At 51.2% G+C, this 27,939-nt stretch overlaps 9 protein-coding genes across 9 annotated transcripts; 6 read left to right on the forward strand and 3 right to left on the reverse strand.

Annotated features, from left to right (window-relative positions):
- Nucleotides 1-922: 922 nt before the first annotated feature.
- On the forward strand, nucleotides 923-3,377 carry ace1 (putative C2H2 transcription factor (Ace1); the record flags this gene model as incomplete). The annotated part of the gene is made up of 5 exons (XM_025683749.1): nucleotides 923-1,454; nucleotides 1,512-1,777; nucleotides 1,832-2,040; nucleotides 2,092-2,364; nucleotides 2,414-3,377. 5 exons carry the CDS (start codon nucleotides 923-925, stop codon nucleotides 3,375-3,377), a joined length of 2,244 nt encoding a protein of 747 aa, XP_025542724.1.
- A 5,325-nt stretch (nucleotides 3,378-8,702) lies between these two features.
- Nucleotides 8,703-9,785, forward strand: BO79DRAFT_251964 (DUF1917 domain-containing protein; the record flags this gene model as incomplete). Its single annotated transcript, XM_025685892.1, has 1 exon — nucleotides 8,703-9,785. The coding sequence occupies one exon, from the start codon at nucleotides 8,703-8,705 to the stop codon at nucleotides 9,783-9,785; it is 1,083 nt and encodes a 360-aa protein (XP_025542725.1).
- A 17-nt stretch (nucleotides 9,786-9,802) lies between these two features.
- BO79DRAFT_278554 (COG1/VPS51 family protein) lies at nucleotides 9,803-11,203 on the reverse strand. Its single transcript, XM_025687914.1, has one exon. The coding sequence runs from the start codon at nucleotides 11,122-11,124 to the stop codon at nucleotides 10,222-10,224; it is 903 nt and encodes a 300-aa protein (XP_025542726.1). The 5' UTR covers nucleotides 11,125-11,203; the 3' UTR covers nucleotides 9,803-10,221.
- A 174-nt stretch (nucleotides 11,204-11,377) lies between these two features.
- Nucleotides 11,378-12,161, forward strand: BO79DRAFT_235832 (OB fold domain-containing protein; the record flags this gene model as incomplete). The annotated part of the gene is made up of 1 exon (XM_025684522.1): nucleotides 11,378-12,161. Exon 1 carries the CDS (start codon nucleotides 11,436-11,438, stop codon nucleotides 12,159-12,161), a length of 726 nt encoding a protein of 241 aa, XP_025542727.1. The 5' UTR covers nucleotides 11,378-11,435.
- A 100-nt stretch (nucleotides 12,162-12,261) lies between these two features.
- BO79DRAFT_243529 (SKI complex subunit tetratricopeptide repeat protein SKI3) lies at nucleotides 12,262-16,666 on the reverse strand (the record flags this gene model as incomplete). Its single annotated transcript, XM_025685296.1, has 3 exons — nucleotides 12,262-16,234; nucleotides 16,290-16,490; nucleotides 16,551-16,666. The coding sequence occupies 3 exons, from the start codon at nucleotides 16,664-16,666 to the stop codon at nucleotides 12,292-12,294; spliced, it is 4,260 nt and encodes a 1,419-aa protein (XP_025542728.1). The 3' UTR covers nucleotides 12,262-12,291.
- A 206-nt stretch (nucleotides 16,667-16,872) lies between these two features.
- On the forward strand, nucleotides 16,873-19,850 carry BO79DRAFT_167971 (sterylglucosidase 1). The gene is made up of 5 exons (XM_025679401.1): nucleotides 16,873-17,021; nucleotides 17,103-17,642; nucleotides 17,701-18,632; nucleotides 18,685-19,003; nucleotides 19,072-19,850. Exons 2-5 carry the CDS (start codon nucleotides 17,259-17,261, stop codon nucleotides 19,723-19,725), a joined length of 2,289 nt encoding a protein of 762 aa, XP_025542729.1. The 5' UTR covers nucleotides 16,873-17,021; nucleotides 17,103-17,258; the 3' UTR covers nucleotides 19,726-19,850.
- An 895-nt stretch (nucleotides 19,851-20,745) lies between these two features.
- BO79DRAFT_214847 (karyopherin MSN5) lies at nucleotides 20,746-24,959 on the forward strand (the record flags this gene model as incomplete). The annotated part of the gene is made up of 11 exons (XM_025683249.1): nucleotides 20,746-21,573; nucleotides 21,637-21,825; nucleotides 21,880-22,351; nucleotides 22,401-22,525; nucleotides 22,574-22,645; nucleotides 22,707-22,931; nucleotides 22,982-23,085; nucleotides 23,134-23,392; nucleotides 23,442-23,584; nucleotides 23,633-24,231; nucleotides 24,283-24,959. The coding sequence occupies 11 exons, from the start codon at nucleotides 20,746-20,748 to the stop codon at nucleotides 24,957-24,959; spliced, it is 3,693 nt and encodes a 1,230-aa protein (XP_025542730.1).
- A 256-nt stretch (nucleotides 24,960-25,215) lies between these two features.
- Nucleotides 25,216-26,186, reverse strand: BO79DRAFT_167978 (putative NADH-ubiquinone oxidoreductase subunit GRIM-19). Its single transcript, XM_025679402.1, has 4 exons — nucleotides 26,065-26,186; nucleotides 25,835-25,941; nucleotides 25,602-25,754; nucleotides 25,216-25,520 (listed from the first exon to the last, which is right to left on the reverse strand). The coding sequence occupies exons 1-4, from the start codon at nucleotides 26,113-26,115 to the stop codon at nucleotides 25,472-25,474; spliced, it is 360 nt and encodes a 119-aa protein (XP_025542731.1). The 5' UTR covers nucleotides 26,116-26,186; the 3' UTR covers nucleotides 25,216-25,471.
- A 186-nt stretch (nucleotides 26,187-26,372) lies between these two features.
- Nucleotides 26,373-27,830, forward strand: trm10 (tRNA (guanine(9)-N(1))-methyltransferase). The gene has a single exon (XM_025682214.1). It carries the CDS (start codon nucleotides 26,490-26,492, stop codon nucleotides 27,753-27,755), a length of 1,266 nt encoding a protein of 421 aa, XP_025542732.1. The 5' UTR covers nucleotides 26,373-26,489; the 3' UTR covers nucleotides 27,756-27,830.
- The last annotated feature ends 109 nt before the right edge of the window (nucleotides 27,831-27,939 follow it).

The raw sequence follows: 27,939 nt of genomic DNA on the forward strand, positions 1-27,939 counted from the left end.
CTCTATTTTCGGCAGTCCCGGTATGAGCCCCCACTCCAGTTGGAATTACACTGCGCTATGATTGGCCAGCCCTGGTGAGAGCGGGACCCGGATGAAGCGGAGAACGGGAGATAACGGCCCCGACCACGGATGTATTACCATCCGCCCGTAACTTACACACCAACCTGAGGCGCAAAGCGTGTAAATGAATTACCGTCTTGGCCGTCGAAGAGAATCGTCCCCGATGGGGCAATGCGAGATGGTCCATCCAATGGAAGTTTGTCTTACTCTCCGACTATCCCTAGATTAGGCTAGCGCGACTCGTCTATCAGGCAGACATCGAAGACGACTCAGCCCGGATGAACAGCCTCAGTCTCCCTTACCTTCCAAGTGCCATGATCCATACTTGACCCCATCCTTTTCCTTCCACGTTCTATCATCTCCGCTATCCGTATTCATTATTCACCTTTCCCCCCAAACCCTCCTGTATAGCGTCCGTTTTAGGCCATTCATAAGCCTAGATCCATTCTCGTTGCTTGTTTTCATCGTAAGGGGTGTTGATTGTTTTCACCATAAGCCGCTCGGGGCCTCCCGTCACCCCCTTCTCCCTTCACTTTGAGTCGTGATCCTCGAAATACCATCGTCGGTCAGAACCACACCCCTTGAGCCCCAGTCCTAGTGAGTTCCTCCGAATTTCAGCCCCGGCTCCATCACTTACCCCCTTTCCCTTCTCCTGGACCGTCCTATAACCAACTAACTCTCTATCTCTTCGAATCAGCCCATCGCCAGCACCGTACGTCATTAGAGCCGCATCAACAGTGTACATTCATCGATCTCCCAAGTTCTTATCCGCAAACATACCGGACAAGTGAGTCACCGCGGCAAGAGGGGTGCTCCATACTCAGTAACGTGCCTTGGACCACTGCTCAGCTACTCGCCCACCATGAATACCATTCGGAATCCAGACGCCATGAAGTCTCAAAACCCCCGCCGGGGACGTCATGTTTCACGACCTCCATCGCTCGCCTCCACGGCAGACGTTCATGCATCGCGCTCGCGCTATCAGTTGAAGAAGAATCAAACATTTCACTCGAAAAGCCCCTCTTCGTCCGATGATGAGGATCCCCTCGCGGACCTAGCCTGCTCACCTCGTCGCTCCTCGACCTCCCCTGCCGCCCTTCAAGCCATTCTCGCCGGTCAGCAACGTATGAACAAACTTTTGAGTCGCTTCGACCTAGATTCTTGCGACTCAGCGCCTCGACAAGAGCGCGACGGCCTCCCAGTTCCCAGGGGTTATCTTGACATTCACTTCGAGCGCTCACAATCTGGCAAAGGAGATTCCTTCCATTACGATCTACGCAGAGGCCCCTCGAGGAAGGATTCGCAGACCAAGGTCAGGAAGGTGCACTGCCACCCTTCTGATAGTGGTCTAGGAACATCAATTAGCAGCTGTGAGACCGCATCCGCACGCCAAGGTGAGCTATCATTGCTACAGGCTCCTGACATGCATTTTAATCTAATTTTGCCTGCAGCCAAAGAGGGCCGCTCAAAGACAGTCACGCGCACACAGTCGGCTATCACTAGCTCTTTAATGGCTGTTGAGCCGGAATCTGCTTCGAAGCAGAACCTCAGCCTCAGCGCAAGCGAGGAGATTGAAAAGCGAATCCTCACCCCCCTACTCGGGCAGGAGTTTTGCAAGCCCTTCCATCACCTTGTCGAGAGCGCTCGCGAGCAGATCGAGAAGAAGCAGATTGGTACTCTTCGTGATCTTGAGAAGTCTCTCCTCCACGGAGCTGCTGTAAGCACAATTCGAACACTAGCATCAAATTGCATGCCACTTACAAATTTGCAGGACGTGGAAGCGGAGGTTGGCTCTTACTACCAGTTCTGCAGTTCTACTATCTTGTGTCTGAGTGAGACGTACACTCACCTGGACCCCCGGGACCTGTGTATCCCTACGGATAAGAGCTACAGCAACTCGTACTTTCTCGACCTCACTGCCCAGGTCCACCGTTTCAAGGCCATGCGGGACGAGGCTCGCAAGAACAAGAAAGAGGCATCGTATGTTTACTCCCTAAACAATAGGCAGAGACCAGAAACTGACCAGCTCAGTGAGCTCAAATTGACCCTGGAGGGCGGCATGAGCCAAACTGGACGTCCTCTTGAGCTCGTCGCACAAAAGGAAGGCCAGGCGGTCTCTATGCAGACTGGTGAGGCTTATGATGCCCACGCTCCACCCTTGGTGAAGCGTACACTTAGTCTGAATGAAGCGGACGAGGGTGCTAGGCGGTCTATGGCTCGCCGCAAGAAGAACGCTCCCCCCATGAACATCAACACCAAGTGCTCTCACTGTGACAAGATCTTCCAGAGACCTTGTGATTTGACGTAAGTATTTGTGTAGAGTCAACTTATACGGCTGCTGACGGTTCTACAGGAAACATGAGAAAACGCACTCGCGTCCATTCAAGTGCCCCTTTGAAGGATGCAAGTACCACGAGCTTGGATGGCCAACCGAGAAGGAGAACGAGCGTCACGTCAACGATCGTCATTCGACCACTCCCCGCATGTACGCCTGCACGTTCAACGGCTGCGCATACAAATCGAAGAGAGAGAGTAACTGCAAGCAGCACATGGAGAAGGCTCACGGTTGGAACTATGTGCGTGCCAAGAACAATGGACGCAATGCTAAGCGGCGGGCTACTTCGGCTCGCGCCAGTCCAGCTGAAGACAGCACGGCTCATTCGAGCCCACTGCACATGAGCCCTGACCAAGTCAGCCCTGTTCAGCTGGCCCCCGCTCAGTTGGCTTCCCTCCAAATGGCTTCGGATATCAGCTCTTTGCAGATGACTCCGGACCAGGTCAACTTGCTGCAGATGAATGCTGACCATATGAGCCCTCTCCAACTGAGCCCGGACCATATGAGTCCACTCCAAATGACCCCCGACCGTGCCAGCCCTGCCGAAATACTCTCCCTTCAGATGAGCCCGGATCAGGGCAGCTCGGTTCAAATGAGCCCACCCCAAGTCAGTCCTGCCCAGCTCAGCACACCGGCAACGGGCCCTCTCCAATCCCCGGGATTTGTCAACAACTATTCGCAAAACCCGATGTTGCCGCTGCAGGACCCGTACTCCCAGCTGAAGCACGAAGACTGCGTCTTGTATACCGACAATGACTTTGCCCCTCTCAACGGAACGACAGACTTCTTCGAGGACGCCTCCTTCGGGTACGGTGAGCATATGTACCAGCCTGGCCAGATGGACTTTAGCTCCATTGGAGCTTTTTACGATGACTCCATCATGAACAGCATGCTCTTCGACACTGCTGCCAATGGCAACAACAACAACTTTCCAGATGAGAGCATGTACATGTTCAACCAAACGCAGATGCCACCGTTCTAGGTAGCTCACTTATGCTGCAGATGAAATGTCGAGTCTGTTGGATTTGTTTCTGGACACTCGTTTCAATTGGCGTTGTTTTTTTTTTTTAGCGGATTTAAGGACTGGGAACTCAGATTTACTAAAAGAATGGCCACTCTCTACCACAAGGCTGCACTAGTAGCCTATGTTTATTCTACATTTCTACCATTCGAGTTGTATGTATCATTCAAGGATAGATTGCCCTCTCACTAGTCACGACCATAGTTGAGAGCCTTCAGAAGCGCAACATCCTTTATTTTTTCACGGTTGGACCATTCATTCTTTTGCCTGTGGCCTTGATGACGGCACTGTGCAGGTTGAGCTACAGGCTATGGGACTTTGGACGAAAGCGAATCTTATTTCAATTTTTACGAGTTATTCGTCTCAAATGATATTTCCATTCAGACCATCCACCGAATTAGGCTTTTCATGCTGCCTTGTAGACCTAGTGTTTGCGATCACTGAACACACTATACATACTGTGAAGCGCTACGTACACTCTCGCTCGAGAGGTCTCTGTGCGAGCCACGTCGGTATAGTCGCATATGACTTCAAACAGCACATTCTAATGATTTATATCATGTAGACATGCATTCTATGAAGTATTTAAGGTAAACACAAAACCTTTATCATCAACCAGTCGTCAGTCACCTGTCTCAGCAATGTCATCCCGTAGCTTCACCTCAAAGTACCCTAGTTCATTTAGTAGGAATAATTACTTATACCAGACCTTAAATAACATACATTTGAGATACCACTTGCCCAGCTCACGCGAGTTGTCATAGTCCAGTATATCCTTTTCAAGAGCGAAGAAATGCCAAAATATGGCAGGCGTAGTAAAGTTTCTTTCGAAGGACTTTGCTAACTGGGTTGGCTCTTCATCATTAGCCATGCTGAAGCTCCTTGATAGCAAACAGTGTCTTGGGTCCGTCGATCCAACGCCTTCTCTTACTCGTTCGGTCTGGGTCAATTTAGTGTAGTACTGAACGGACGTATCCTTCACAAGGGAATTCCATTAAGCTAGTCTAAGAGAACAACTGACAACTGGGGCCAACAGCCATGAGCACGCCTCGAAGGGCCGCAATGGGACTTACGTTTACCTGTTCTAAATCACCAAGAGTCAGCGCGACTTCGCATACAGGGGGTCAGGGGTACTCACCATCAAGATAGGGCGGAGGTACGGCGACCGGACCGGGCAGAAGAACCACGGCCAGACTGGGCAGAAGGGCGACGGCCGGACGAGGGGTCGGTCTCAGCGGTTTACCAGAGGGTTATTTGACCTTGCGATCCGCCTACTGGAGCAAGAGCTGTATGCTCTTCTCTGCGATGGTTTGACCATCGGTGGTTGCGTACTCCCAAAGTCTGTTACCCATTTCTGGTTTCAAGAACACCGGTAAATATCCTCACTGTTCACTGACTCATAGCGAGTTTGAGAGTTAGGTTCGTTGTCCATCCAACTTGTTGGCCGTGAGGCGTCAGCTCTGCATCTTTGGGTATCTTAGGTATGTATGGTCTCCTTAGTGGTGTATTTCCAATACATGTATCACAAGCAGAATCGATGTGGACTTGGAATATGCAATAATTGGTGAAAGAGATGCAATATCGAACAGGAAACGACCATGACTATTCCAGCTCTAATCAACAAGAAACTTATACCTTAAACCCTGGTGAGAGCGACCAATCCTCTGTCCAAAGATTAGCTCCTATGGAGAACTGCCGCCTCTTTTCACTTCGAGCGGGAATCTGTTTAGCTCTTTTTGCTCTTCTAAATGACCCTTCAGATGTCCCTGCTGAAGATCTTAGCATTCTGCATCCACCAGAGCTAATTAGAGGAAAGTCAGCTTTGATAAATCTTTCTTCTTGAGAAATTGTTGAAGCTATTATTTCATCAAGGCGGAGCGCGGTTTATTCTTCACCTGCTGTTGGATTGGCAAACGTTCTCAGGGCAAACTGGATCTACCTGCGGAATCAGTCGTGGACGGTTAGTGTTTTCCCATAGAACTATTGCCCCATGTCATTCTGTATGGCTGATATGGCAAGCCTTGATATATCTCCTTTTTCTTTGATGCTTGATCTAAACTCTTAGCACGGGGAAGTCCGCGAACAGCCCGTGGCATCCGAGTAGCAGAGCAGAGATGTTAGCCCTTGCTATAAACCAAGGTGTGTAGTCAGCGATGAATCGAGTCAAGTACTCCATGTTTTTCAGCCACAGTGGGTCCAAGCAACTTCACGAATAATGCCATGAGTTTCCTCTTTGGATGGAATCTTCCAGCAAAGTAAGATCTCGCATCAGCATTTTGGAGATGCCTTTGTGCGCCTTTTTGAGCTTCTTCTTCCCCACGGGGGTGCTTATGCGGGGATCAGCCCTAGAGAAACTGCCGGCCAGAAAAATGGCCCTGTGGATAACCTATGTGAGTCGTCAACTTTAATACCATACGGGAATAATGTAGCTTTTCCTCTTGATGGGCATGTCTCACTTGAGTGGGTCTTTCCATTATGAGCAGAAGAGGAGTATTAGTTTCCCGATCCGATATATGTAAGTAAAGGGGGCAAAGAGGTTTCTCCATCTGCTTGAAATACTACCCGGATGCATGTTTGCAGGTAGCCAGGTTCGACAGAAAATACTAGACTGTGCTAGCGCTTCTATAGAAGAGTGACATGGGCATCTCGAACTATATTGCTAGGACGGACGGTAATGACTGGATAACTGTAAATGTCATTTTCCTGAAGCAGCGGCTAGTACGACCTATGAGACAACGAAAGTTTTGTAGCTCATTTGTGAGCTATCATGCTTTCTTCTAATATCGTCAGATAATTAATAAGGCATCAGGTCAAATCGTACGGCTCGTAAGCACCATTTGCTGTTCCTAGAGTGAAGTATTTGGTGCTCGGGTAAGTTCTTAGGCCAACGAAATATAGAAAAACCAGATCGACCTTCATATCACGGAACAATGCTCATCTCTTCCAACTCGCTGAGTTGAACGACTTCCCCAAGATTACTTGGGTCTTCCGATAGTCACGTTCGCTTCAAGGCGTTGTTGACTGGGAGCCATTTAGTTAGGAACGGAAATGAGAAGCTCAATGGATCTTAGCTCCCGACAGCAGGGCCAGATGTCTGTCATTGATCGGGGCGATTTTGCGTGTCCTCAGCATCGGGTAAAGTACAGTCATTGTCATGCGTACCCGGTCACTATATACCAGATTAATTATCAGGGCAAGCGCCAAGCAGAAGTTCAAGCTTGCGATGCTTGTCTGCTTCCAATCGCCAGTCTCTATTGCTTCTGGTCCATTCTAAAGTGCAACAGAACCTGCGGAACAGCAATTGAAGTTATAGAGTGAGTGGCTTTCCAATGACTCGTGTAGGTAAAGACGAGTTTTCATGTTAGCGTTTTGGTATAATAGGGCTCGATTATCTGTCCGCCCTCCTTCTGGTCACTATCAGTCAGCAGGCATATCCGGCTTTATAATATTTAGGTTGTCGCTGTCGTTGTATGCTAGTCTGCCATCATAAACGGTCCCACAAAGCGAGACAGTGGCTTTCTGGAGTCCTTCGATTGTTATTCCACAGTCATCTCTGGAGAGAGTCGGTAGGAGTTCAACTTGCTCCTACTTGTGGTTCCCGATAAGGTGCACCAACCCTTTCGCGTTGAGTCTGCTCCGAACTTGGCAAATAGCAGGTGGAGGGAAAAATGATGATGACAGTGTAATACCTTGACATACTACCTTTCGTTCGTAGCGCTATCCCTAATATCTTCGAGCTGTAACATTTCCCGCATGGATCAATGATCTGGACCCATCCACTGCACTCTAGCCCTAAAAGAAAGGGCGCACGATGTTCCTTTCCTGCCGAGGTTTTCCATACACTGGTGGAATAGTGACAAGACTCCTCCGAAGAATAAATTGATTGGTGTTGAAGTTAACATGGATAGACACCAGCACATGTGGTTTCTGGTCCGACAATATGCCCACTTAGCAAGGTGACGTGCTGGATAATGGAAAGTATCGCATCCTAGAAACCTCCAGGGTCACTTTTAGTACAATCGCAATATGCAGTATTGGTTAGCCAGCTTATAGACTACTAGTTGGGTTTCCTGCCTTGTCTCCGCAGGTAAGCTTATTCATTACCATGGCTTCTCAGAAAGAGACTTGAACTCTACAGCAGGCTATACATATCTTCCACGTCTGTCATGCGGTAGTAGACGTGAAGCCTAGCCACGAGGACATAGCTTCTCATTCGACCCCCAGTGTCTGCTGCTCTAATTCATCTCTTGGGTGAAGCTTTCTCCTATCAGTTCTCCCTAGTGAAAGTAGCTTTTACCGATATAGATGCGGCCGCTGATTTCTGTAAACGCATGCGTGATTTTGCTTTCTCGTATTCCATTGATGGGGCGAGAAATTGACAGCCTGATGGTTCTCGTAAGGCGGCATATTCGATCTCGTCAAGTATTGCTGAATAGCCGTGTCTTGTCCAGCTATCGGCCTGCAACGCCCCGAAATGGATTTGTGTCTGTAGTACACGTTTAGTGCAACTACAGGGTAGGCCTCGTTCAATGAGAAGCTTAATAAGAAAGTTCTCGTGAGCTATATGGCATAATTTCTTGCATTACGACTTGGATTTATTGAGCAGGGCCCCAATGCGTTTTGTTGTCCTCCACCATGGCCTCGACTTGAAGAAAACATATAGAATGAAAGGAATAATGAAAATTGAAATGATCTCTGCAAAGTGTTGTTTTTATAGATACGACTATCAGTATGACCAGGTAAAGTTTTCAGGATCTTGGGTCATTCCTTTGAATCCAAGCCACTATTTAGGATCAGGTTCCATAATCCAGAATCATCAAGCACAGCAGTAAGGCATACTTGCGTTATTGTGATCAGATTACGAAAGACAGGTTTGCTTTCTTAATAGGGTATATTAGTTGATCAAGGCTTGTCTATCACTAATGAAACCAGGGCAGTAAGAAAGTCTAGTCCATATAAAATGCCTGCAGGGGAGATGACCAACCAGAAAGATGGAGAAGAGAAGAAGAGAAAAGCGAGGAAAAGCCTGCAAATTTATAGGCAAACGCCAGACCACTAATTCACCCATAATTGGCACAGTGACTGTGGCAGTGGTGGGTGGGAGTGACAAGCCCCAGTCACCTTCACTTGTTCCACCTTCAGCCTCATTCAACCAGGCCTCTCCCCATTCAATCTATCTCTCTGTCTCAACCACCAGACTCTAATCATACACATCCATCTACTATCCTAACATCTCATCCTATCGTCACTATCAAAGATTCACCACAGATGTCTAACAAAGTCACCATGCCAGACCTATCAGAAGAATCCAGTTTCTACGGCTTGTACTCCCCTCCACGCAAACGAACCCACCAACTAACCAACCCCACAGGTTCGGAGGAAGAGACAACACGTCTAGAAGAAGAAGTGTCCAAATTCGACACAGACCACTACTGGACAGACATCCATCCCCATGAGTACAATACCATCAAGCAAAACGTCCTTGCAGCCCGAGGAACCATGCCCTCATCGTCATCCCCAGCCCCAGAGGCAGATGCATCAGATGCACCCGAGCCCATGGACCTCACAACTTCACACCTCTCCAGCGAACCCCCATCAACTCCAATCCCCACCCACGACTTCGACGTCCCCATCTCAAGCACAGACACCACCCCAATCAGACACAACCGCCCCTCACCCAACGAACCTATCTCATCTTTCCTCGCCCGTCTACGGCCCTCATCTACCCTCTCCACATCCCCCACGGGGTCCTGGATATACATATCCAGTTACAGTTATCAGAACCCCCAAGCGGACATTAAGAAGCTTGTGGAAGATGGTACAGCTGAGCTACGCGCGCACGAGAACAAGATCTCCCAGGTGTGCGCCGAACACGCTAAGAAGCCGAAGAAGACGCAGACGCCTGCTGCGCTGACGCGCGAACTCACCAAGCATCGTGTAGATTTGGAGAGGTCGCTGTTCGCTCTGTCGAGGGAAACGGGCGTGGTTTCGGGTAAGTGGATGTTGTTTATTTCGCCGGCGAAGGTGGATGAGGTGTGGGGGGTAGTCGCGGAGGCTACAGCGAAGGGGGAGTTGGGGTTCGGGGCGAAGGTGGCTACTGCTGCTGCTGCTGCTGCTGATGTTGCTGCTGCTTCTGGTGATGGAGGTTCAAAGAAGACGAGGTTGATTTGTATCTATACGAAGGACTATGAGGATAGAGCTGATGTGGAGAGGGTTTTGAGGAAGATGGCGGAATTGGAGTTGGTGGATTTGGATGGACGGCCGATTTATTATAAGTGTGATGCGTATACGCATTTGGACATTAAAGGGGGGAATGTGTGGGGATTGAGGGCCAGTATGTATTCGAGTCGGGATTTTGGGAAGAAGTAACTAGACTGTGATATTGGGTTTGGAGTTGAGCTTGGTGTCTTGGACATTTGATGTGTGCTTGGATATGATATGACGTGAACCGTGGTATGTATGCATGTTGTGGGTATATCGTTTCATTAATCTATATCGCTTTCTCAATGACCTGGAGATGATAAGTGGTAGCTCAGAGACCGGCTCGAGCTGCGTAACTGCCTTGATGGATGAGACAAATGTCTGTCGGTCTGGAGGTGGCATGGCTGAATGGTGATGGCGAGGTACCGTCTTGTGCCATGCTGAGGCCCACGTTATGAATCCGACATGAAGATGGTCCTTCAACTGGACATGGGTGCAGCGTAATCACTTCCAAGAGGCGACTCTCATGAATTGCGGGGCATATCAACTCCATCCTCGACTGTTGATCAGTCTCAATAACCCCTCAGGTATAGAATCTCCCAACTCAAGCTTCCCTCCCCTCCATAACCTTCTCACAAGCCTCCCTAACCTCCTTCACACCCTTAACCCCCTCCCACTTATCCAACAACTTCTTGACCTCACCCCAATCCTCCTCCGCCTCATCCCCCTTCCCCTCCTCCAACAACTTCTCCAACCTCCCCGGCGCCGCAAGCACCCACTTCACCGTCCCCTTCTCAGCCCTCCTCCTCTCACCCCCCTCACTCTCCTTAACCTCCCTCATCCTCCTCTGCTGCTCCTCACCCTCCTGAATCAGTCCCCCAGCAGTCTCCGCCACGAACGCAATCGCGGGCCCCAGCGTCTTCGTCATCGTCAACGGCGCGCCCCGATCATCCATCGTCCTTCGCATCTTCCCAATCGTCTCAACAGCCCTAATCAACTTCGAGTAATTGTCATACACCAGCGCCTTGCGCTCACTGTCCAGCGTGCGAATATCCCCAACAAGCGTATTCTCCGCTTTCAGGACCGTCGATAGCGACGACGAAGCGAGGAGCTGGTTCACGTAGCGTTGCGGGTCGAAGTCCGGGCTATCGAGCTCGGTTCCTGTTGTGGAGAGTATAGATGGGCCGCCGGCACCGCTACTGCTGCTGGAGATGTCGCCTGCGTCGGTGTGCCGCGGGATGCTGCGTGAGCGGCGTCCGTCATTGTTGGGATCGGCTGCGGAGGACGGTTTGAGGTTGTAGTAGTCGCGGAGGGCGGCGCGGTTGCGGCGGGGGTGGAGGGAGGGGGAGACAGCGCGGGCGGTGGATGGGGTAGAGGAGGCGCTGAGGTTGTTGAGGTTGTAGTTGGTGTTGAGGGTGTCGAGGGAGGGTCGGTGCGAGGATGTTGGTGTTGGAGAGTGGGCGCGGGATGAGGCGATTGAGGGGCGGGGGGAGGAGAGGGTTGACATGTCGATTTGAAGATTTCGTAGATGTAGGTATTTAGGAAAAGAGGGTAGAGTATATGCGCGTATGTTTTGTGTAGTGATTCGTGAAAGGAGTTAGGTTTGAAGGTTTAAAGATCGCCCCGATAAGGAGAGTTCAGATGGAAGTCTAGCTAGCTGGTCCGTTCCCCGGATTCGTTCCGCTCCGCATCGGAGCTACAGTAAACATTTTCTACCAGAGCTACTATCTACATTCCTCCCCAGGACGAACATCAGCTCACAATTATGCACTTACACCCACCTTGTACCGCTCCGAACAAGATCTAATATACTTCACAATGACCTCCACCCCTCATCAACAAATAACCACCAACCTCCTCACCACCAAATCCCTCCCCGTCTCCCCCACCTGGCTAACCACCTTCCTGACCTCAACAACAACATCACGCACCATCCCCCTCAGCGCCCTCACCCAAACCGCCCTCTTCCGCATTCTCACCTCCGACATCCGCGACTCCCTCAGCGCCACGAACCCCTCCACCCTCCTCCCAGTCGACATCTTCGACCCCACAATCCAAGAACGCCGTCTCAACGGCCCCATCCCACTCCAAGTCCTCGACATCGAGGACATCGGCACGAGTCTCTGGAGCCAGGTGGAGGCCATTGAGCGCGTGGAAAGGGGGGAGGCGATTCGGGGAAGGGAGATCGTGAGGACGGTCAATGTGGGGGAGGATAGTGAGGCTGCTGCTGCGGAGAACAACAGTAACAATAATAATGCAGCAAGTGGTGGAGGTGATAGTAATGGACCGCATCGATTGATACTGCAGGATGCGGCGGGGACGAGGGCCGTCGGGGTCGAGTTTGCTAAGGTCAATGGGATTGGGTTGGGGAAGTTGGCTATTGGGGCGAAGGTCGTCGTGAGGGATGTTACGGTTGCGAGGGGGTTGGTGATGCTTACGCCGGAGTCCTGTGTGGTGTTGGGAGGGAAGATTGAGGGGTTGGATGTGCAGTGGAGGGAGGGGAGGAAGGAGAGGTTGTTGGGGAGGATTAATGGAGGGGTGTAGATTGGGTTTGTTATTGTGGTAGGTTGGTTTCCTTATTAAGGGGATGTGGATGATGGAGTGTGTCTAATGCTTGTATGCATCTATACTAATATGTGTATGTGTGTGTGACAGTTATCTAACTACAACACGTCTAGCTGGTCGTTGAGACCGCGTGGTTCAACTCCTCCCATCCTGTCTGCTTCCATGGCGCAACCATGATCGCCCGCAGCGCGTCGCTTGCCTTTCCGGTCTGTGCGTATGCCGCGGAGAGATCGATGGCCTCCAGGTTGCTTCGGGGAGGGACACTCCTCGCTGCCCGTTTGGTCGCCATCTCCGCAGGGTACAGTTCCTGCGTAGCAGACGCCAGCTCTACCCAGCCTTGAGGTTCGTACGGCGATCTCATCACCGCTGCTGTGGCCTCGCCAACGCGTCTGACATCCTCGGGCACGCCTGAGTTGTCCGTGAATCCAAGGGTCGAGATGGCGGTCAGGAGCTTGATTAGCTTGCCGCGTTCGTGGATCTCAATGTCGTCTCTTGTGATCATATTCTGCAGGTCGGACTCGACGGCATCGATGGCATCCGCATCGGCGTCAAGGAGTGCGATTGCTCCTAGGAGCGTGACAGCCCCAATATGGTCGGGGTTCTCCTCGACACAGTCGAATAGTTGCTGGCGTGCCACAGCGCGCTCCTCTTCTCCGCCCTTGGCCCACAGAACCTGTGCCAGGAGGCACACCACCTCCGGAGCGTTGTCGGCTTCCTGGAGGGCGTCTCGGAACATGTCAATCGCGTTGTCCATCGACTTCATGTAGTAGTGTGCTAGACCGGCTGTCAAATGGGCCGACAGGCGCAACTTGCGGTTCGTCTCTGGGTCGAACTTCTCGGCATCTTCTTCGCCAGACAGCATAAGAGCTGTCTCCGCCTTCTCAGCAGCTTCTTCGAAGTCGTGGCGCGCAAGCAGAACACGAGCAATGTCTGCATTGGCCTGTGCATATCGGGAGAGGGAAGACGCGGATTCTGTGACTTCGTATTCACTTTCCATGCCTGCGCAAACTAACCGCAGACTAGCTTCAGCGTCGGTGTGTTCGCCAATTCTTTCCGCCAAGAGAGCAGATAGGTGGACGAATGGAAGGTCAGATGGGTCCTGGCTGGAGAGCTGGTGCAGGGCAAAGAATGGCTGGATGAGTTGTGAGATCTCGTTCGACAGCGACGAATCCGACAGGAGGTGATCGAACAAGCTCATCGTATACTGCTTTTTTGACAAACGAGTCGATGAAGTGGAGATATCAAAGGCATGTTCAAAGAGGCCTCTCGCTTCCTGAGGATCTCCGAACAAGAGTGCCAAGAATCCTTGGCCAACCCAGGCCGGGGAGTAGTCGGGATCAGTGGACTGTGCCCGGGTGAAAGCCTCATTAGCGAGCTGGATGTCATTGTGAATGAGATAAAGAGTTCCCAGGTTCGTCCAGACTTGGGCGCTTCTGTCGTTCAGATGAAGACTGCGGACGAATGCATGCTGTGCGACCTTGGGGCTCATACTCGTGGTGACTACTCCCAACGCGTTCCAGAACTCCGAATTTCCGGCTTCGAGCTCAATGGCTCTCTTAAAGCATCGCATAGCTGCCTTTAGAAGCTTACGTGACTGCTTCTTGTTCTCGGTGTTTAGGATAGTCTGCAAACACCGGTAAGCTCGGTACTCTGCCCAGCCCAGGTTGTACCAGGCAACTGCTTGGGCATGGCTGTCCCGCAGAGAGACCTGAATGGCACGCTTGTAGGCCAGGATAGCAGCGTAGAGACATTGGCTTGTCCGGTTGGCGGTCTCATCGTCCGCTGTTAACGAAGATAGATAGTCATGACCAACATTATCAACTTCTGTCAAGATATCGAGGGCCGTAGGTTCCAGCTGAGTCTCAAGTAGGTCTCGTAGCTCATCAACCGGCAATCTACCCGCTTTCGACTGGACGTAAGAGAAGAGCGTACAGGAGTCTCCGATTCCTTTCCATAGGTTGAAAACGTCAACCCGTTCCAGAGCAAGCGACTTGGCTACTAGTAGGGCCTTCCGTGCCAGCTCGATACAGTCATTGTAAAGACCCTGGTCCAGACTCTTCCAGGAGCTCTCGGTAAGCGTTTGAAGCAGCGCAATCGCCACTCCAAATTCATTAGGCCGCACCTGCAAGACATCTTCATATCTCGCAATAGCATCCTCGTACTCGCCGAGCTCTCGCTTGACATTAGCCAGCATGTACCTTGCAAACCAGATCTGCTCCTTGTCGGAAAGGTTATCCTCGAGCTGCTGTGCGTGCTCAAACGCCTTTGTAGCGGCAATGAATCTGCCAGAGTGGTGGTAGCTCTCGCCTAGACCGACCCACGAATGGTAGTCATTGGGAGAGATTCTGAGAGCTGCCTGGAAAGAGACAATACTCTCAGGGTACTGTTGCTTGTTGATTTGCACTGTGCCCAGAGCTGCGTAGGGCCAGCTGTAGCCTTTGCGCTTCGAGCCTGGGGCAGGCTTAGCTTTCCCTGAATCAACGACACGTTGGGACACGGCTTCGACGAGATCCCATTCCCTCTGATCGGCGAATGTCTTGGCAAGTCGCTCAGCTGCTTCAATCTCTGACGCTGACAGCTCGAATGCCTTGTGGAAGCACCTGCGTGCTCGGGTCTTGTCCTTCTTGTAGTCCGCATAGTAAAGACCGAGGCTCGTATAGGCAGGAGCAAAATTCATGTTTGACTGGATAGACGCGAGGAAGCTGGCGTATGCTCCAGTGCGGTCTTTGCGTGCTGCCGGCGATGGATCATTCTCCCACTGGCAGTATCCCACTCGGTAGAGGATCTCAGCTTTGAATTCTCTATTGTCGGACTCCGCTTCCTGGAGTTCTTCAAGAACGTCCTGCAGGCCCTCCAAGCCAGATGCAATATCGCCGTTGAGTGCCCTACACCACGACAGCTCACCGCGGACTTTAATATTCGTCGGGTCTCGCTCCAGCGCACGCTCCAGGAAATTGACGGCTTCAGAGTAATCCTCGTCAACCTTAAGAATCAGACCGATACCCAACAAGCAGCTTGTGGATTTCGGCTCTCTACCCAAGATCTCTTCGAAAATTCGCTTAGCTTCGGGGTGATGCCGGGGAGACTGGTAATAAATAAGCGAGTTGGCGAGCATTATGTTGAGTGCATCCGTGGTGTTTTGCAGACTGATGCCAGTCCTCCTGACAAGGTCCTGTACATTGCGAAGGCCTTTCCGACAGACATCCACTGTGCTGTCGTACTCTTCAAGTGAGAGATATAGTTCGGCCACAACCCGATGAGCGACGATCGACGCCGAAGATCCCTCAAGGCCTTCTACCATCAAGAGCAGGTTATCCTGGACACCTAGTTCATTGCTCTCACCATTGTTGTTCTCGGTATCTTCATCCTTCTTTGCAGCTTCTTTGGGCTCTTTGGGCTCTTTGTCTTTCGGGAACGGTGACAAGTCGCTAGCCAAGAAGCCCCTCAGTAGCTTAGAGACACCGTCTTCGGGGAAGAATTCAATAAAGTCGTCCAAGAAGTTGCGGTCCCACTCCGAGAAGTTCTGAATATCCTGCCATTCTAGCACGATCTTCCACGCGAGCTCGTAAGGGTGCTTGATGATCACCATATCGTGGGCAGCCTGGAACACTTCTGCTCGCTTGGCGTCCTTTTCATTCGCCGGTAGCACGGAGAGAATGTCGTTCGCCCGCTGTAACAACTTCTCTTCGTAGGTGCGCCGAACTTCATCATCATGAGACCAATTGACAATTCCACGGTATAGCTCTTCTAGCTCGCTCCGCTTGAAGGCCTCCCTCTTGACCTCTAGTGTAACTTGATCAATCTTTGCACCCAGTCGCGTACGTCGTTCACCGATTTCCCTGTTGATAAACTCCTTTTCCTCCGCCTCGGTCATTTCTATCAATCGGAGGTAGGTGTGCGAAGGATGGGGAACTCTCCCCTCGAGGAAATCGTAAAGCGGGCATGATGGCAGGTGTAATTCGAGGGCTTTCTTGTACTGCGACCGAGATCCGTTCTTCTTCGCGAACCCAACGTACTTGTCGACCAAATCTTGGCAGCGGTTTTTGTCATCTCTGCACTTTATTTAGTGATTATTCAGTTTAAGACAAAGACGGAATGAAAACGCACGATTCGGCATATACTTGACCAAGTCGGAGAACTGCGTCGCGATACGTATCGAGCTTCTGAGCTCCCTGCTTCTCAAAGAGGTTGATGAGTCCCTGCCACGCTGTCTTGTCGTTTTCTTTCACCCGGATTGCCGAAAGATAGGCTCTTTCAGCCTCGGTGTTTTTGTTGAGTTTATCTAAAGCTAGACCAAGGAAGACATTGCTGTGATATGGTTAGACAGTGAGCAGCGCAATGGGTACCGCGGGGTCGGGGGCAACACACGCATGGTAGATCTGAGGGTCTTGCTGCACAATAGCTTTGGCTTTCTCAGCTGCAAGCTCGAAATCCTTTGCGTCGAGTGCTGTTCGCACCGCCTTCAGAGCGGATTTGCTTGACATTCTAGAACAATTGCTTCATGGCCCAGCCTGTCGAGGCGAGATTCTGGATAGACGAAGTGGAGGAGCTGAGCGCCGGTCGAGAAAAGGCTAGCTAGTCTATGTGGGGAAGCCCAAGCGGGTACGGATCGTATATTCGTATGGTACGTCAGAGGCCCGGTCGCCTTCCCGTTATCTCCAATCACCCGTGATACTCTCTCCGCAGTGATCCTGGATTCACTCTACCTTCAGGCACTCAGGGGAATTTCTGCGGTGCTGGATTCGTCTCTTATACAAAAAGTGCATTTCTTCGTGTTTCACATTTGTCTTCACTCTCGTTGACTCTGCCTTTGATGGTTAAACAGCTTGCTCCTACAAGGTTAGCGCGGATCCCCCGATCGACACCTCATTCGGCCCCCGGCTGTCCTGCTGTACACCGTATCTGACTCTCAACTCCCAGAATAACCTATCTGTCACCCGACCTGTCTCGTTACTTTAGGCTGCGCTAGATATTCTCCGAGAGGTTGTGGTCGTCTGTGTCTACACCCCTTTTATCATACCTGAAGCGTCAACGCCGTTTCGTTGTCGCCTACTACCTACCTTGCCACTAGCGATCATGGGCCCTCTACGACTCCGCATTGATGGTCGGACTTTCAAGGACTCGCACAATAGAGAGATTACATTAAGAGGAATAAACGTTGCTGGTGAATGCAAATACCCTAAGAACCCTGATACACCGTCTTACATCTCCGATAATTTCTTCGACGCCGATAACGTTTCCTTCGTCGGTCGCCCTTTCTCCCTTGACGACGCTCATACACACTTTGCCAGGCTACGCAAATGGGGTTACAATACTTTGCGATACATCTTCACATGGGAAGCGATTGAACATGAAGGGCCTGGAAAGTACGATGATGAATGGATAGCATTCACTATTGAGGTCCTGCGTATCGCCAAGCAGTACCAATTCTATGTGTTCCTGGATCCTCATCAAGATGTGGTATGTTCCTAGTCAGTATGCTTGCTTGGTCGTATGAGCCCCTGCTGAACAAGTCCAGTGGTCTAGACTATCAGGAGGCTCTGGTGCACCAGCCTGGACCCTCTATGCGGCAGGCTTGAACCCGCGGACGTTCAAGAAGACCGAAGCTGCCCTTGTTCAAAATACGTATGATGTCCCGGCCGAATTTCCTAAAATGATCTGGAGTACGAACTACACCCGTCTTGTCTGTCAAACAATGTTCACTTTGTTTTGGGGAGGCCGGGACTTTGCTCCGAAAGCGATAATCAACGGCATGAACATACAGGACTATCTGCAAGGCCACTTCATTGCAGCATGTCGATATTTCGCTCAGAAGATCCATGAGGCTGGTGACATTGAGAATGATGTCGTTATCGGGTGGGAGAGCATGAATGAGCCCCATCGCGGACTCATTGGAGTACAGGACATATCCGTGATCCCACCGGAGCAACAGCTTCAGCTCGGCACATCGCCCACTGCTTTCCAAGCCATGCTTACTGGCTCGGGACGAGCATGCGAGCAAACAACTTGGAATTTTGGCAGCTTCGGCCCTCATCAGACTGGCAGAGAACTTGTAGACCCTGAGGGTGAATCTGCATGGCTGCCAGCCGATTATGACGACCACAAATACGGCTGGAAGCGCGATCCCGATTGGAAATTAGGCGAGTGTCTTTGGGCCCAGCATGGAGTTTGGGATCCGTCGACGGACCAACTTCTCCAGAAGGATTACTTTTCCAAAGTGCCACAGACCGGAGAACCCCTGAATTATGATAGGTTTACTAACACGTACTTTATGGAACACTATCGGGCTTACAGGGATGCTCTCCGAAGTGTCTGGCCGGGGGCCATCATGCTGTGCCAACCGCCGGTCATGGAAATACCCCCGGACTTGAAGGGAACAGCCGATGATGATCCTAACATGATCCATGCGGTACATTATTACGATGGACTTACACTCCTGACGAAACATTGGTAGGTTGGACCTACTCAAAACGTACACATCCTATGGTGCTGACAGCCATAGGAATCGGCTATACAATGTGGATGTAATCGGTGTTCTTCGAGGGAAGTATCTGACTCCGGCATTTGCCGTCAAGATCGGAGAGACAGCCATTCGAAATTGCTTGCGAGACCAACTCAAGTTCCTCCGTGATGAAAGTCTCAAGTACATGGGGAACCATCCGTTGATTTTTACGGAAATTGGTATTCCCTATGACATGGACGACAAACATGCCTACAAAACCGGCGATTATAGCAGCCAAGTCAGTGCGATGGATGCGAACCACTTTGCCCTAGAAGGAAGCACGGGCAATGGCTTCACGCTCTGGCTCTACACCACCACGGTAAGCATTGCCCCCTGACCGTCCCGAAGAGGAATTTCTTCTAACAAGTTATTTTTATCGTTTCACAGAACAACCACGAGTGGGGCGACAACTGGAACGGCGAAGATCTGTCAATCTACTCCCTCGATGATCTGGAGCTGCCAAGTGGCAAGCTCCTGGCACTGGAGGGTGAATCCCGAACGGACCCCGACCCTCATTCACCCGCCTACTCGGAAAGTCAGGGCAACCCAGAGCACCATCAGGTTGGACCCGGTAATTTGAAGGACGCGCTGGCCACACCGTCCATCACATCAGTATACACCCAGTCCAACGCAGACAAATTGGGATTCCGAGCTGGAGAGGCATACATCCGACCCAGCCCAATCTACACCTATGGAGATGTCTCGAAGTATCTTTTTGACCTTCGTAACTGTACGTTCACCCTATCGCTGGTCGGCAGCAAGCGGATTCCGGGAGATGAGGTGGCAACGGAGATATACTTGCCCGAGTTTCACTTTCCTGATACACAAACCGTGGTTTCGGTCAGCAGTGGCGAGTGGAGCATCGACTACACGGAGATCAACTCGATCAAGGTGCAACGACTCCGCTGGTGGCATATGGAAGGGGAGCAGGATATCAAGATCCAGGGTGTGAAGCGAAAGCCCGGCGACCTGAGCAGTGTGTCGGCGGATGATCTGAGCTATCTTGAGCAGTGCCAGAAAGGAGGTTGCACGGTGATGTAGATGGCTGGACCATCGCTCTTGCGTCCTAGTATAACATTTGTGACGACAAACTATATTTCTCCAGATGCTTGGTGGAGTTCCGGTCATATTAGAGTTTACGGGTCACACTTATTAGTCTAAGTACGGTAATTGTTTTGCTTCTCTTCCAATATCTTCTGTCATAGAACATATCAACGTAGGTTGCAGTCATGGTCACTGAGTAGGGAACAAGCCGCCTATGGTTTAAGGGGTAAATAAACTCTCCTTTTCTGTATGCCGACGGAGAGGGGAAGTTCCAGGGCTGATCCGGGCCTTATCGATAAGGCCAACCCCGGGAAGCGGTGAAGGGCAGGGCGTGCTGTGAGTGGTGCATGCCCCTCCCTGACCGCCTAGTCGGTGTGGTGATTGGAGCAGCGGCGCGTGGAAAATTCACAGTGAGCTATTTATGATTGATTGTGGTTGACCATTCTATTGTTGTTCCCGATCCTCTTCTTCCCTTAAAAAGGTTACTTTTCTTACTACTACTGCAACTTACTTCCTATCCCACTTTTGCAGTCTTCTTCCCTCCCCCTCAGTCCAACTATCGGACGTGATAGACTCGGGTTTCCCCCGTTCCCCTTCAACTCAACAAGCACCAAGAAGAGAGAAGCAATTCCTCAATTCCGTACTCGGAACATTCCTAGTTTCCCCGTGGTTCCCCCCTCCTTATAAACCCTTTCTTTAGGCAGAAACCGCATCCCCCATTCATTCCAGAACACCACTGCACCGCCGAGCCGCAACTGCCTCGGAGGCGGTTGCCGTGTGTCGCCCACCTTTTCTGGAAGGCTGATTGCGGCAGCGTTTGTTATTTGCCCAACGCAGTCCTACCTGACCCGCAACGACGGATCTCTCTCTCATCGGGAAGAGTGACCAAGGCTTTGCAAGGGCCTAGATCATGCCGGCATTGGTGCTGCCACTGGAAAAAGTCTTGAATTAAACCCATTCCGCTATACTTATCCTTCACTCGTCCCCTGGCGGCACTAGTTCCGTCAGATCCTAATCATGGCGGCTGAGGCAGATCTATCGGAGGGCCGCATGGCCGACATCATCCGTGCCCTTGAGCTCATCCATAGCCCCTCCTCGACAAATGAACTGCGCAGGGAGGCCTTGACCTTTGTGGAGGCCCAGAAAGAAAGCAAATCTGCTGCTCGTAATGGTTTCCTGCTCGCTTCCCCCGAACAGAGCAACCCCTTGGTTCGCTACTTCGGCTTGGGTTTGCTAGATCACGTCTTGCGTCACACCTCCTTTGAGGCATCAGAACAGATCGATGCACTTAGGGGTCTGGTCCTCAAGCTGGCCGAATCGGTACGGCCAGAAGATCCCCCGTATATCCGCAACAAAATCACCCAATTATGGGCCGAAGTCGCCAAACGGAGTTGGGGTTTGGACTGGAACGACATGGACGCCACGCTCGTTCAGTTCTGGAATGCTAGTCTTGTTCACAAGGATTTAGTCCTGTCGATCCTGGAAACCCTTTCCGAAGACATCTTCTACCGCGAAGACACCGTTTCTTCCCTGCGCGGCACGGATCTCAATCGGGCTCTGGTGGAGATCTGCACTCCCCTGTCTGTCTTCGAGGAGATTCACCCAAAGAAGGACAGTATTGACCTGCGCTGTGGCCCGGAAGGTTGGCTTTCCCGCATCTGTGGGTTCCTGGCCGATTGTATTGGGAACATCCAAAACTCGAAGCAAGCAAAAGACTCGGCCCTTAAAGCTCTCGCGACTCTCAAGTCCGTCCTTGCATGGTCAATTCCCAAGGCAATCCTCTCTGCCAATTGCGTTCCTTCAATTGCGAGGGCATTCACTTGTGATGACGAATATGTGTTGATGGTAAGTCTCCACCCAACCTTTGGAGGTCGTGCGAGGAGCATGTGCTAATGTTAACCAATCTAGGCCGCGGTTGAAGCCCTACATGCCTTATATAGCCGTTCCAATGTCGACATCGAGGGTTTCCAACCACTTGTCCACGTCATGTACGAAACGGAGTCCTTGAATGTGCTGCAGAAACTCTACGAATGGTCCGTCGTTGGGCCTGACGACGTCGATGACCTACGATACACCATATGTAAGAAAGTGTCTGAGGTATGAAAAAGAACCGCACTTGATGGGGAGGCGCACACTAACGCACATGAATAGATGATATCATATATTGCGGGTTTCCTTGAGGAAAAGTCATTTGCCCTGGAAAGCGTACAGGGCCTTAACCTTCCGTTCTTTTTCCACCTCACCGTCAGCGTTATTCAGAACCAAAGTCTTACTGTTTCGATTCCCGTTCTTCATGTGTGGTCTAAGTTAATCGCATCGGAGAGGATCGGAAATACAGACCTGGTTACTGGCCTCGTGCCTTCCCTACTGAGTATTTGCACCGAAAGATTGATTCGTTGGGAATCATTCCCGTCCGATTCGGAGAATGCTACGGTTGTTTTCCTCAACGAGGATATTGACACTATCCCCGAAAGACATGCATTCGTTGGTAACTACCGGCGCTACTGCTCGTCTATCATCGAAAGCATCGTACAAAAGAGACCACAGGAAGCCATTCTTCATATCTTATCGGAAGTTGACTCTAACCTAGACAATCTCTACTCCGGAGTGGAGCCTTTCAGCGGTATGTATGTCTTGCCTGGGTTTGAACTGTTAGCTAAACCCTGCATCAGTCAAGTCGTTTTCGAAGAACTCAATGCCCCTGATGCGTGCCGACACGCAGTTCGCAGTCGTTGAGGCAACACTGAAGGGATACAATAAATGGGTGTCTGCGCATGGACGGATGCCCCAGCAAGACGTGCGAGACACGACTCCAATCACTGTTATTCAGCTAACATAATTGTAGGAACAAAAGCGGAGCGAACTAGAACAGATGCTAGAGGCATGGGCTTTCAAGCTGATGCAGCGGAACTTTGAGGTTCGACTGACTTGCCCTCGAATATTATGTTTCAATATAACCAACTCATGTTACCCTACAGGATCCTATCCTTAAGCAGCGGGTCATCAAGCTTGTTGTCGATATCTCATCCAAAGCTCTGGATAAGACCCCTAGCTTTGCACTCAAGGCTCTAGAATATATCCTCATGACGCGTCTACCTGACCAGCCGGAATACCCAGTGTACTCCGAGTCCGTCAAGGAACTCCACGGCTTGACCAGCCATGAGCTCCGGAGGTTGGCTATGCGTTATGCAGACTACTTTGCTGTAAGTTAGACCACCATGGCTCCAAGCACTGCTAACTGTTCTGTCCACAGACCTTCTACGACATACTCGAGCCTAAGATCAAGGAGATCAGTATGGCCAACCGGGTAGATGACAAGCTCCAAATGGAGCTCACATCGATCCTGCTCATCATCATGTATGGCTCAACAACATCAGATCTAGCGTCCTAGTGCTGACCTTGCAGGCAACGTGCAAACAACGTCGAACCGTATCTCCGCCAGTCCCGCCTGGTGTCTTTTGTGGAACCCATAAAAAATGCTTGGCAGGAAGAGGAGTTTCGTAATATGAGCTCGACCTTTGAAGGCTTCTGCGTTATGCTCGGATTGCAGAGTGTTGGTCCATACATGCAAGCACGACATGCGCCCAAGCTTGAGGACTGGTCATCCGTGCCTCTGGATAGTGAGGGCAAGCTAATCCAGGAAGAGATGACCAGAAAGTTCCAGGTAATAATAATTCCCTAGTCATCACCAACACGTGCTAATTTCGGGATAGCAATTGCCTTTGAGAGGCACCAAGACTATGTTGGCCGTTTCCTCGGACAAACTTAAGAAAACAGATCAGGCGTACGAACTGGCCTGCAATATCTGGCATGACATCATTCCGACAATTCTGCCAACGCTACTGCAGCTTGTCAGGTAAGCCATCTGTCCATCAGCCCTGTATATCTGGCTAACCACACACAGTAACGCGCATGCCTTCCACAACCCAGAGAACTGGGGTGGCTTGCCTCATGACATGCGCGGTGTGGTCGAGCGTATCCTGACCGATAGATTTTGGCAAGCTGGAATTTCCACTGGAAGCCGGGATGAATTCTATGCCAAGATCACGGCCTCGAAAGCCTCTCTCGAGGGATTTGCATCCTCAGTAAGAGGCAAGATTCGCGCAGTTAGAGAATCCTGCTACTCCATGTTATTCAGCATGAGCAGGCTGCGAGAGCATTTCTATGGGTTCGCAGAACTTCCCGGCCCCCTTGCCCAGGCGCTGTTCAAGGACTCCGCCCATCTTTCCTCCCATCAGTTCTCCGTCCTTCTTAACATCTCAAGGTGTTTGATTGATGACTGCCCTGTCCGCTTCCGGGCCCAGTTCCTGCCCCCAATGCTCTCCACTCTTTTCACAAATATCGACAAGAAAGTGACATCCGAGTGGGACGCCATAGAACGTCAGAAGGAAGGCCTTGGGGAAGGGGATCTGACCGATGAAATGAAATCGGAAAGTATCCTACGGCAGCTGACATACTCCGCGGTGATATTCGTGGCAAGCCTATTGGACCCGCAGAGAGGGGGTAAGTTGAGTGACATTGTGATTTCTATACTGTGCTAACTCTCTGTTTCAGACCCCGACGACGAGCCCGTAGATCCCAGTGTCCCACAGGCGGCACCGGCGCTCTCTGACTCCATCCGGCATTTTGTCCTCTCTTCTCCTGAGATCTTCGAGCCTGTGATGCTCTTTTGCACCCATGCGCTCCGTATGCGCGATACCCGGTGCTGCAGCATCATCACTCGCGTCATTCGCTCCATCCTTCAAGACTTTGCGCCCCCCAATGATACAGCAACAACCGTAACGATCCGCGAGTTTATCTCTTCCGAGGTGCTCAAGGCCTGCATCACATCTGTGCACGAACCTTACTTTGTTGACATGCAGAAAGACCTTGCCCAGCTCATCGCTTCCATCTGGATTCTGTATGGATCGTCCAGCCCCACCCCGCGGGCTGTGATGCTCAGCCTTCCGGGCTTGGACGAACAACGGGTCGCCAACGCAGAGGCTGCTCTCATACGTTCCTCCGCGGCGCGACAGCAGCGTGCGCTGATTTTGGATCTTCTGGAAGGCCTGAGAGGTGTGAGTATCGCCGAGCAGGGTAAAATTCTGGGCTCTCGTGAAGAACGCCGAAAGGCCAGGAGTGCGCTACAGGAACGGTACATGAGTACCGGTGAGATGGAGGGCCAACAGAATCACAAGGTCGATATCAACGATGGCCCGGACCTTGCCGGTGTCGCGGACTTGTTCGGTTAAAATCTCCTCCTAGATTCGGTGCGGCGGCCGCTCATACCCAGGTCCTCCCTTGTATAGTATGGTGGCTTTGGTTTCAACCCTTCTCCGACATCACAGCCACCTTTTGCGGTTTTGACTTTTCTCACATATATAAGCACATAGACGCCTCCCCGGAGGTCATGGCAGCGACGCAGCATAGTCTAATGTAGCAGCGGTTGATAGACGCCAATTGGCAAGAAAAAAAGAATACAAAACACTGAAAACGCATTGCGGAACTGGCCGGTCTCTTTGGTTTGGTATATCTACAACATACAATAGTAGCTCATCTTGACTATCCCGGTGCACCTGTTGATTCACACGGAACCGCAGCCTACACGCCCATAACTGAATACTCCGAACCCATCATTTGCCTGCACATGAACCCCCCAATCAGATCATGCGCAAGACGCTCGCCGTCCCAAAAAGGGAACGATCTGGGCAAACAGAAGACAACATAATCGAACGCACGCAAAATTTTATTATCTTCCAAGCGCTTATTGAGTGACCTTGCTGGGGGTATAAGTGAAGGTAGGGCGGACGAAGCTGTATTTCCAAAATCATGATTAGCGATTCCCTGCTGCCCAATTGACATCATCCCAAACACAATTGTAGAGGAAAACATACCGGTCCGAGTTGTAGATCTTGGCATCCGTACCAAGGAGCTCCTTCTCACGAGCCTTGTCGGCGTAGTAGCGACGAGCCTGATCACGGTCCTCCTCGGCCTGGAGAAGAGGCATGATGTGTATACGGCCCCACATCTTCTCACGGGCGAGTTCGCTATTTCATTCCCACATTTGTCAATTTCCATTCATTCTTCCTTTGCCGGTTATTCGGGGGGTCAGGAGGCATAGACGTACTATTGTTCACGGACACCGTAGAAGAGCTTGTAGTATCCGTAGCCCATGATCAGGTGCATACCGATCAGGTAGTAGATGGGGCGGAAGCCACGGGCAGGGATGTTGCGCTATACAATTTAATTAGCCATTGGCCTTGCTTTGGTCGTTCGTTCGAATGTAGGGTGTGTGTGGTTGCTCGTCGTTGGATCGGATAAATCGGACGGTTCGTTTCGTGTCTGGTTTTAACGCACCTTGTACTGCACGGGCAAGTAGCCCCCCTGCGGGGGCATATCCTGAGGCATGGTGACTGAGGAGGAAAAAGGACTGGCAAGACAAGAGGAGGGGAGGAGGGGGTGCCGCAGCCTTTCAATCGAGGGTGGTGCTGGGAGATATGATGCGGTTGCGGATGGGAACTTGGGATGTTGTGTCACGTGATATATGCATGGTTTGGTAATGAGCGCTGAGGGGGTTTTGATTGGTGGGGGGCGCATTTTGGGTGATCTTCAGCTGGATAGCCGCTGGGTGGGTTGCTTCAACTGATTTTGTACCTGTTGGTGATTGTCTGTTCACTTTCTTTATTACTCTTCTTTTTTGTCTCTGTAAGGGATTATTTATTGGATTTGTTGTGATAGGGGGAGAGAAAGGATTATTGCTAATTGAGGATTTCGACTACGTTATGGAGGAAGACAACGATCGGCCTAGAAAGCTTCCTAAGCTTGATCACGACGAGTCTCAGGATTCTGAGCCCAGAATGACCGGTGCGCTGCAGGTTGCTGATAATGTCTCTACGGCTGCTACGGCTGGAACGGACAATGGCGACAATGAGCAACCTACCATCACAGCCGAGAATGATACTACTACTACTACTACCCACGGCGCCGCCGCCGACAGCACTACAGTCCCCACCACCGAAGATGGAGCGCCCAAGATCTCCAAGCGCGAGATGAAGCGCCAACGCCGCCGTGAGCAATGGGACCAGCAGCGCGATCTGCGACTCGCGAAGCGCAAGAAAACCGCACAGGCGCGTAAAGAGCGCCGCCGCGCAGCGTTCGAGCAGGCGCGGCTGGACGGCACGGAAGCCGAACTGAAGAAGCAATACGAACGGACTCAGGAGCGCTTCCGCAAGTCGACGCTGCTGCCGCTTACATTGGTGATTGACTGCGGATACGACGAGTTGATGTTGGAGAAGGAGCGGATTTCACTGGGATCGCAGATCACGCGGTCGTACTCGGATAACAGTCGGTCGGTGTATCGGTCGCATCTGGTGTTTTCCTCGTTCAATAAGAAGTTGAAGGAGCGGTTTGATACGAAGTTGAATAAGCATTACTTGAACTGGAAGGGGGTTAGGATCCTGCCGGATGATTTTGCCGAGGTGGCGGAGAAGGCGAAGGAGTGGATGGTTGTTCCTGAGGGGGGTAAGATGGAGGGAGTCTTTGCTGATAAGACGGATATGAAGCCTGAGGATGGGGAGGTGGTTTATCTGAGCAGTGATAGTCCCCATACGTTGACGGAGTTGAAGCCGTTCAGTACGTATATTGTTGGCGGGTTGGTGGATAAGAACCGGCACAAGGGGATTTGTTATAAGCAGGCTGTGGAGAAGGGGATCAAGACGGCTAAGTTGCCTATTGGGGATTATATCCAGATGGCGTCCAGACAGGTGCTGGCTACGAATCATGTCGTGGAGATCATGCTCAAGTGGTTGGAACTGGGTGATTGGGGCAAGGCGTTCTTGGCTGTTATTCCGCAGCGGAAGGGTGGGAAGTTAAAGGAGTCGGGGGCTGAGGCGGAAGGGTCTCAGCACGAGGAGGATAATGCAGAGGAGGAGGAAGAGGAGGCGTTGGAGCAGGCTCAGGAGGTTACTGATGAGGCGGTTGAGGAGGCCCAGCAGGCTGCAGAGGAGCCTGATCAGGCTATGGCAGAGGCATCTGCGGAGAGCAAGTGAGGGGCTTGCTGTTGAACATAGTGTATATATGCAGCGGTATACGCTGCCCTGAGCTGTCTACTCGATAAGTAGCTGGCTAATCTACATTTCTTCCAATGACTAGCAGGAAGTGATGCTTCATACATTCTAGATTTCTACTTTTGTAAGTGGTGGAGGGAGATGACATAATTACACCGCCACACGT

This window comes from Aspergillus costaricaensis (assembly GCF_003184835.1).
Source record: "Aspergillus costaricaensis CBS 115574 unplaced genomic scaffold BO79scaffold_6, whole genome shotgun sequence".
In the NCBI taxonomy this organism is placed as follows: Eukaryota; Fungi; Ascomycota; class Eurotiomycetes; order Eurotiales; family Aspergillaceae; genus Aspergillus; species Aspergillus costaricensis.

Coding starts and splice junctions, on each gene's coding strand:
- BO79DRAFT_278554 (XM_025687914.1), bottom strand. CDS start 11,124: ATGTCAACCCTCTCCTCCCCCCGCCCCTCAATCGCCTCATCCCGCGCC.
- BO79DRAFT_167971 (XM_025679401.1), top strand. CDS start 17,259: ATGGGCCCTCTACGACTCCGCATTGATGGTCGGACTTTCAAGGACTCG. Junction 17,643..17,700: donor TGGATCCTCATCAAGATGTG/GTATGTTCCTAG, acceptor GAACAAGTCCAG/TGGTCTAGACTATCAGGAGG. Junction 18,633..18,684: donor ACACTCCTGACGAAACATTG/GTAGGTTGGACC, acceptor TGACAGCCATAG/GAATCGGCTATACAATGTGG.
- BO79DRAFT_167978 (XM_025679402.1), bottom strand. CDS start 26,115: ATGCCTCAGGATATGCCCCCGCAGGGGGGCTACTTGCCCGTGCAGTAC. Junction 25,755..25,834: donor TACGGTGTCCGTGAACAATA/GTACGTCTATGC, acceptor GGAATGAAATAG/CGAACTCGCCCGTGAGAAGA. Junction 25,521..25,601: donor AAGATCTACAACTCGGACCG/GTATGTTTTCCT, acceptor TTGGAAATACAG/CTTCGTCCGCCCTACCTTCA.
- trm10 (XM_025682214.1), top strand. CDS start 26,490: ATGGAGGAAGACAACGATCGGCCTAGAAAGCTTCCTAAGCTTGATCAC.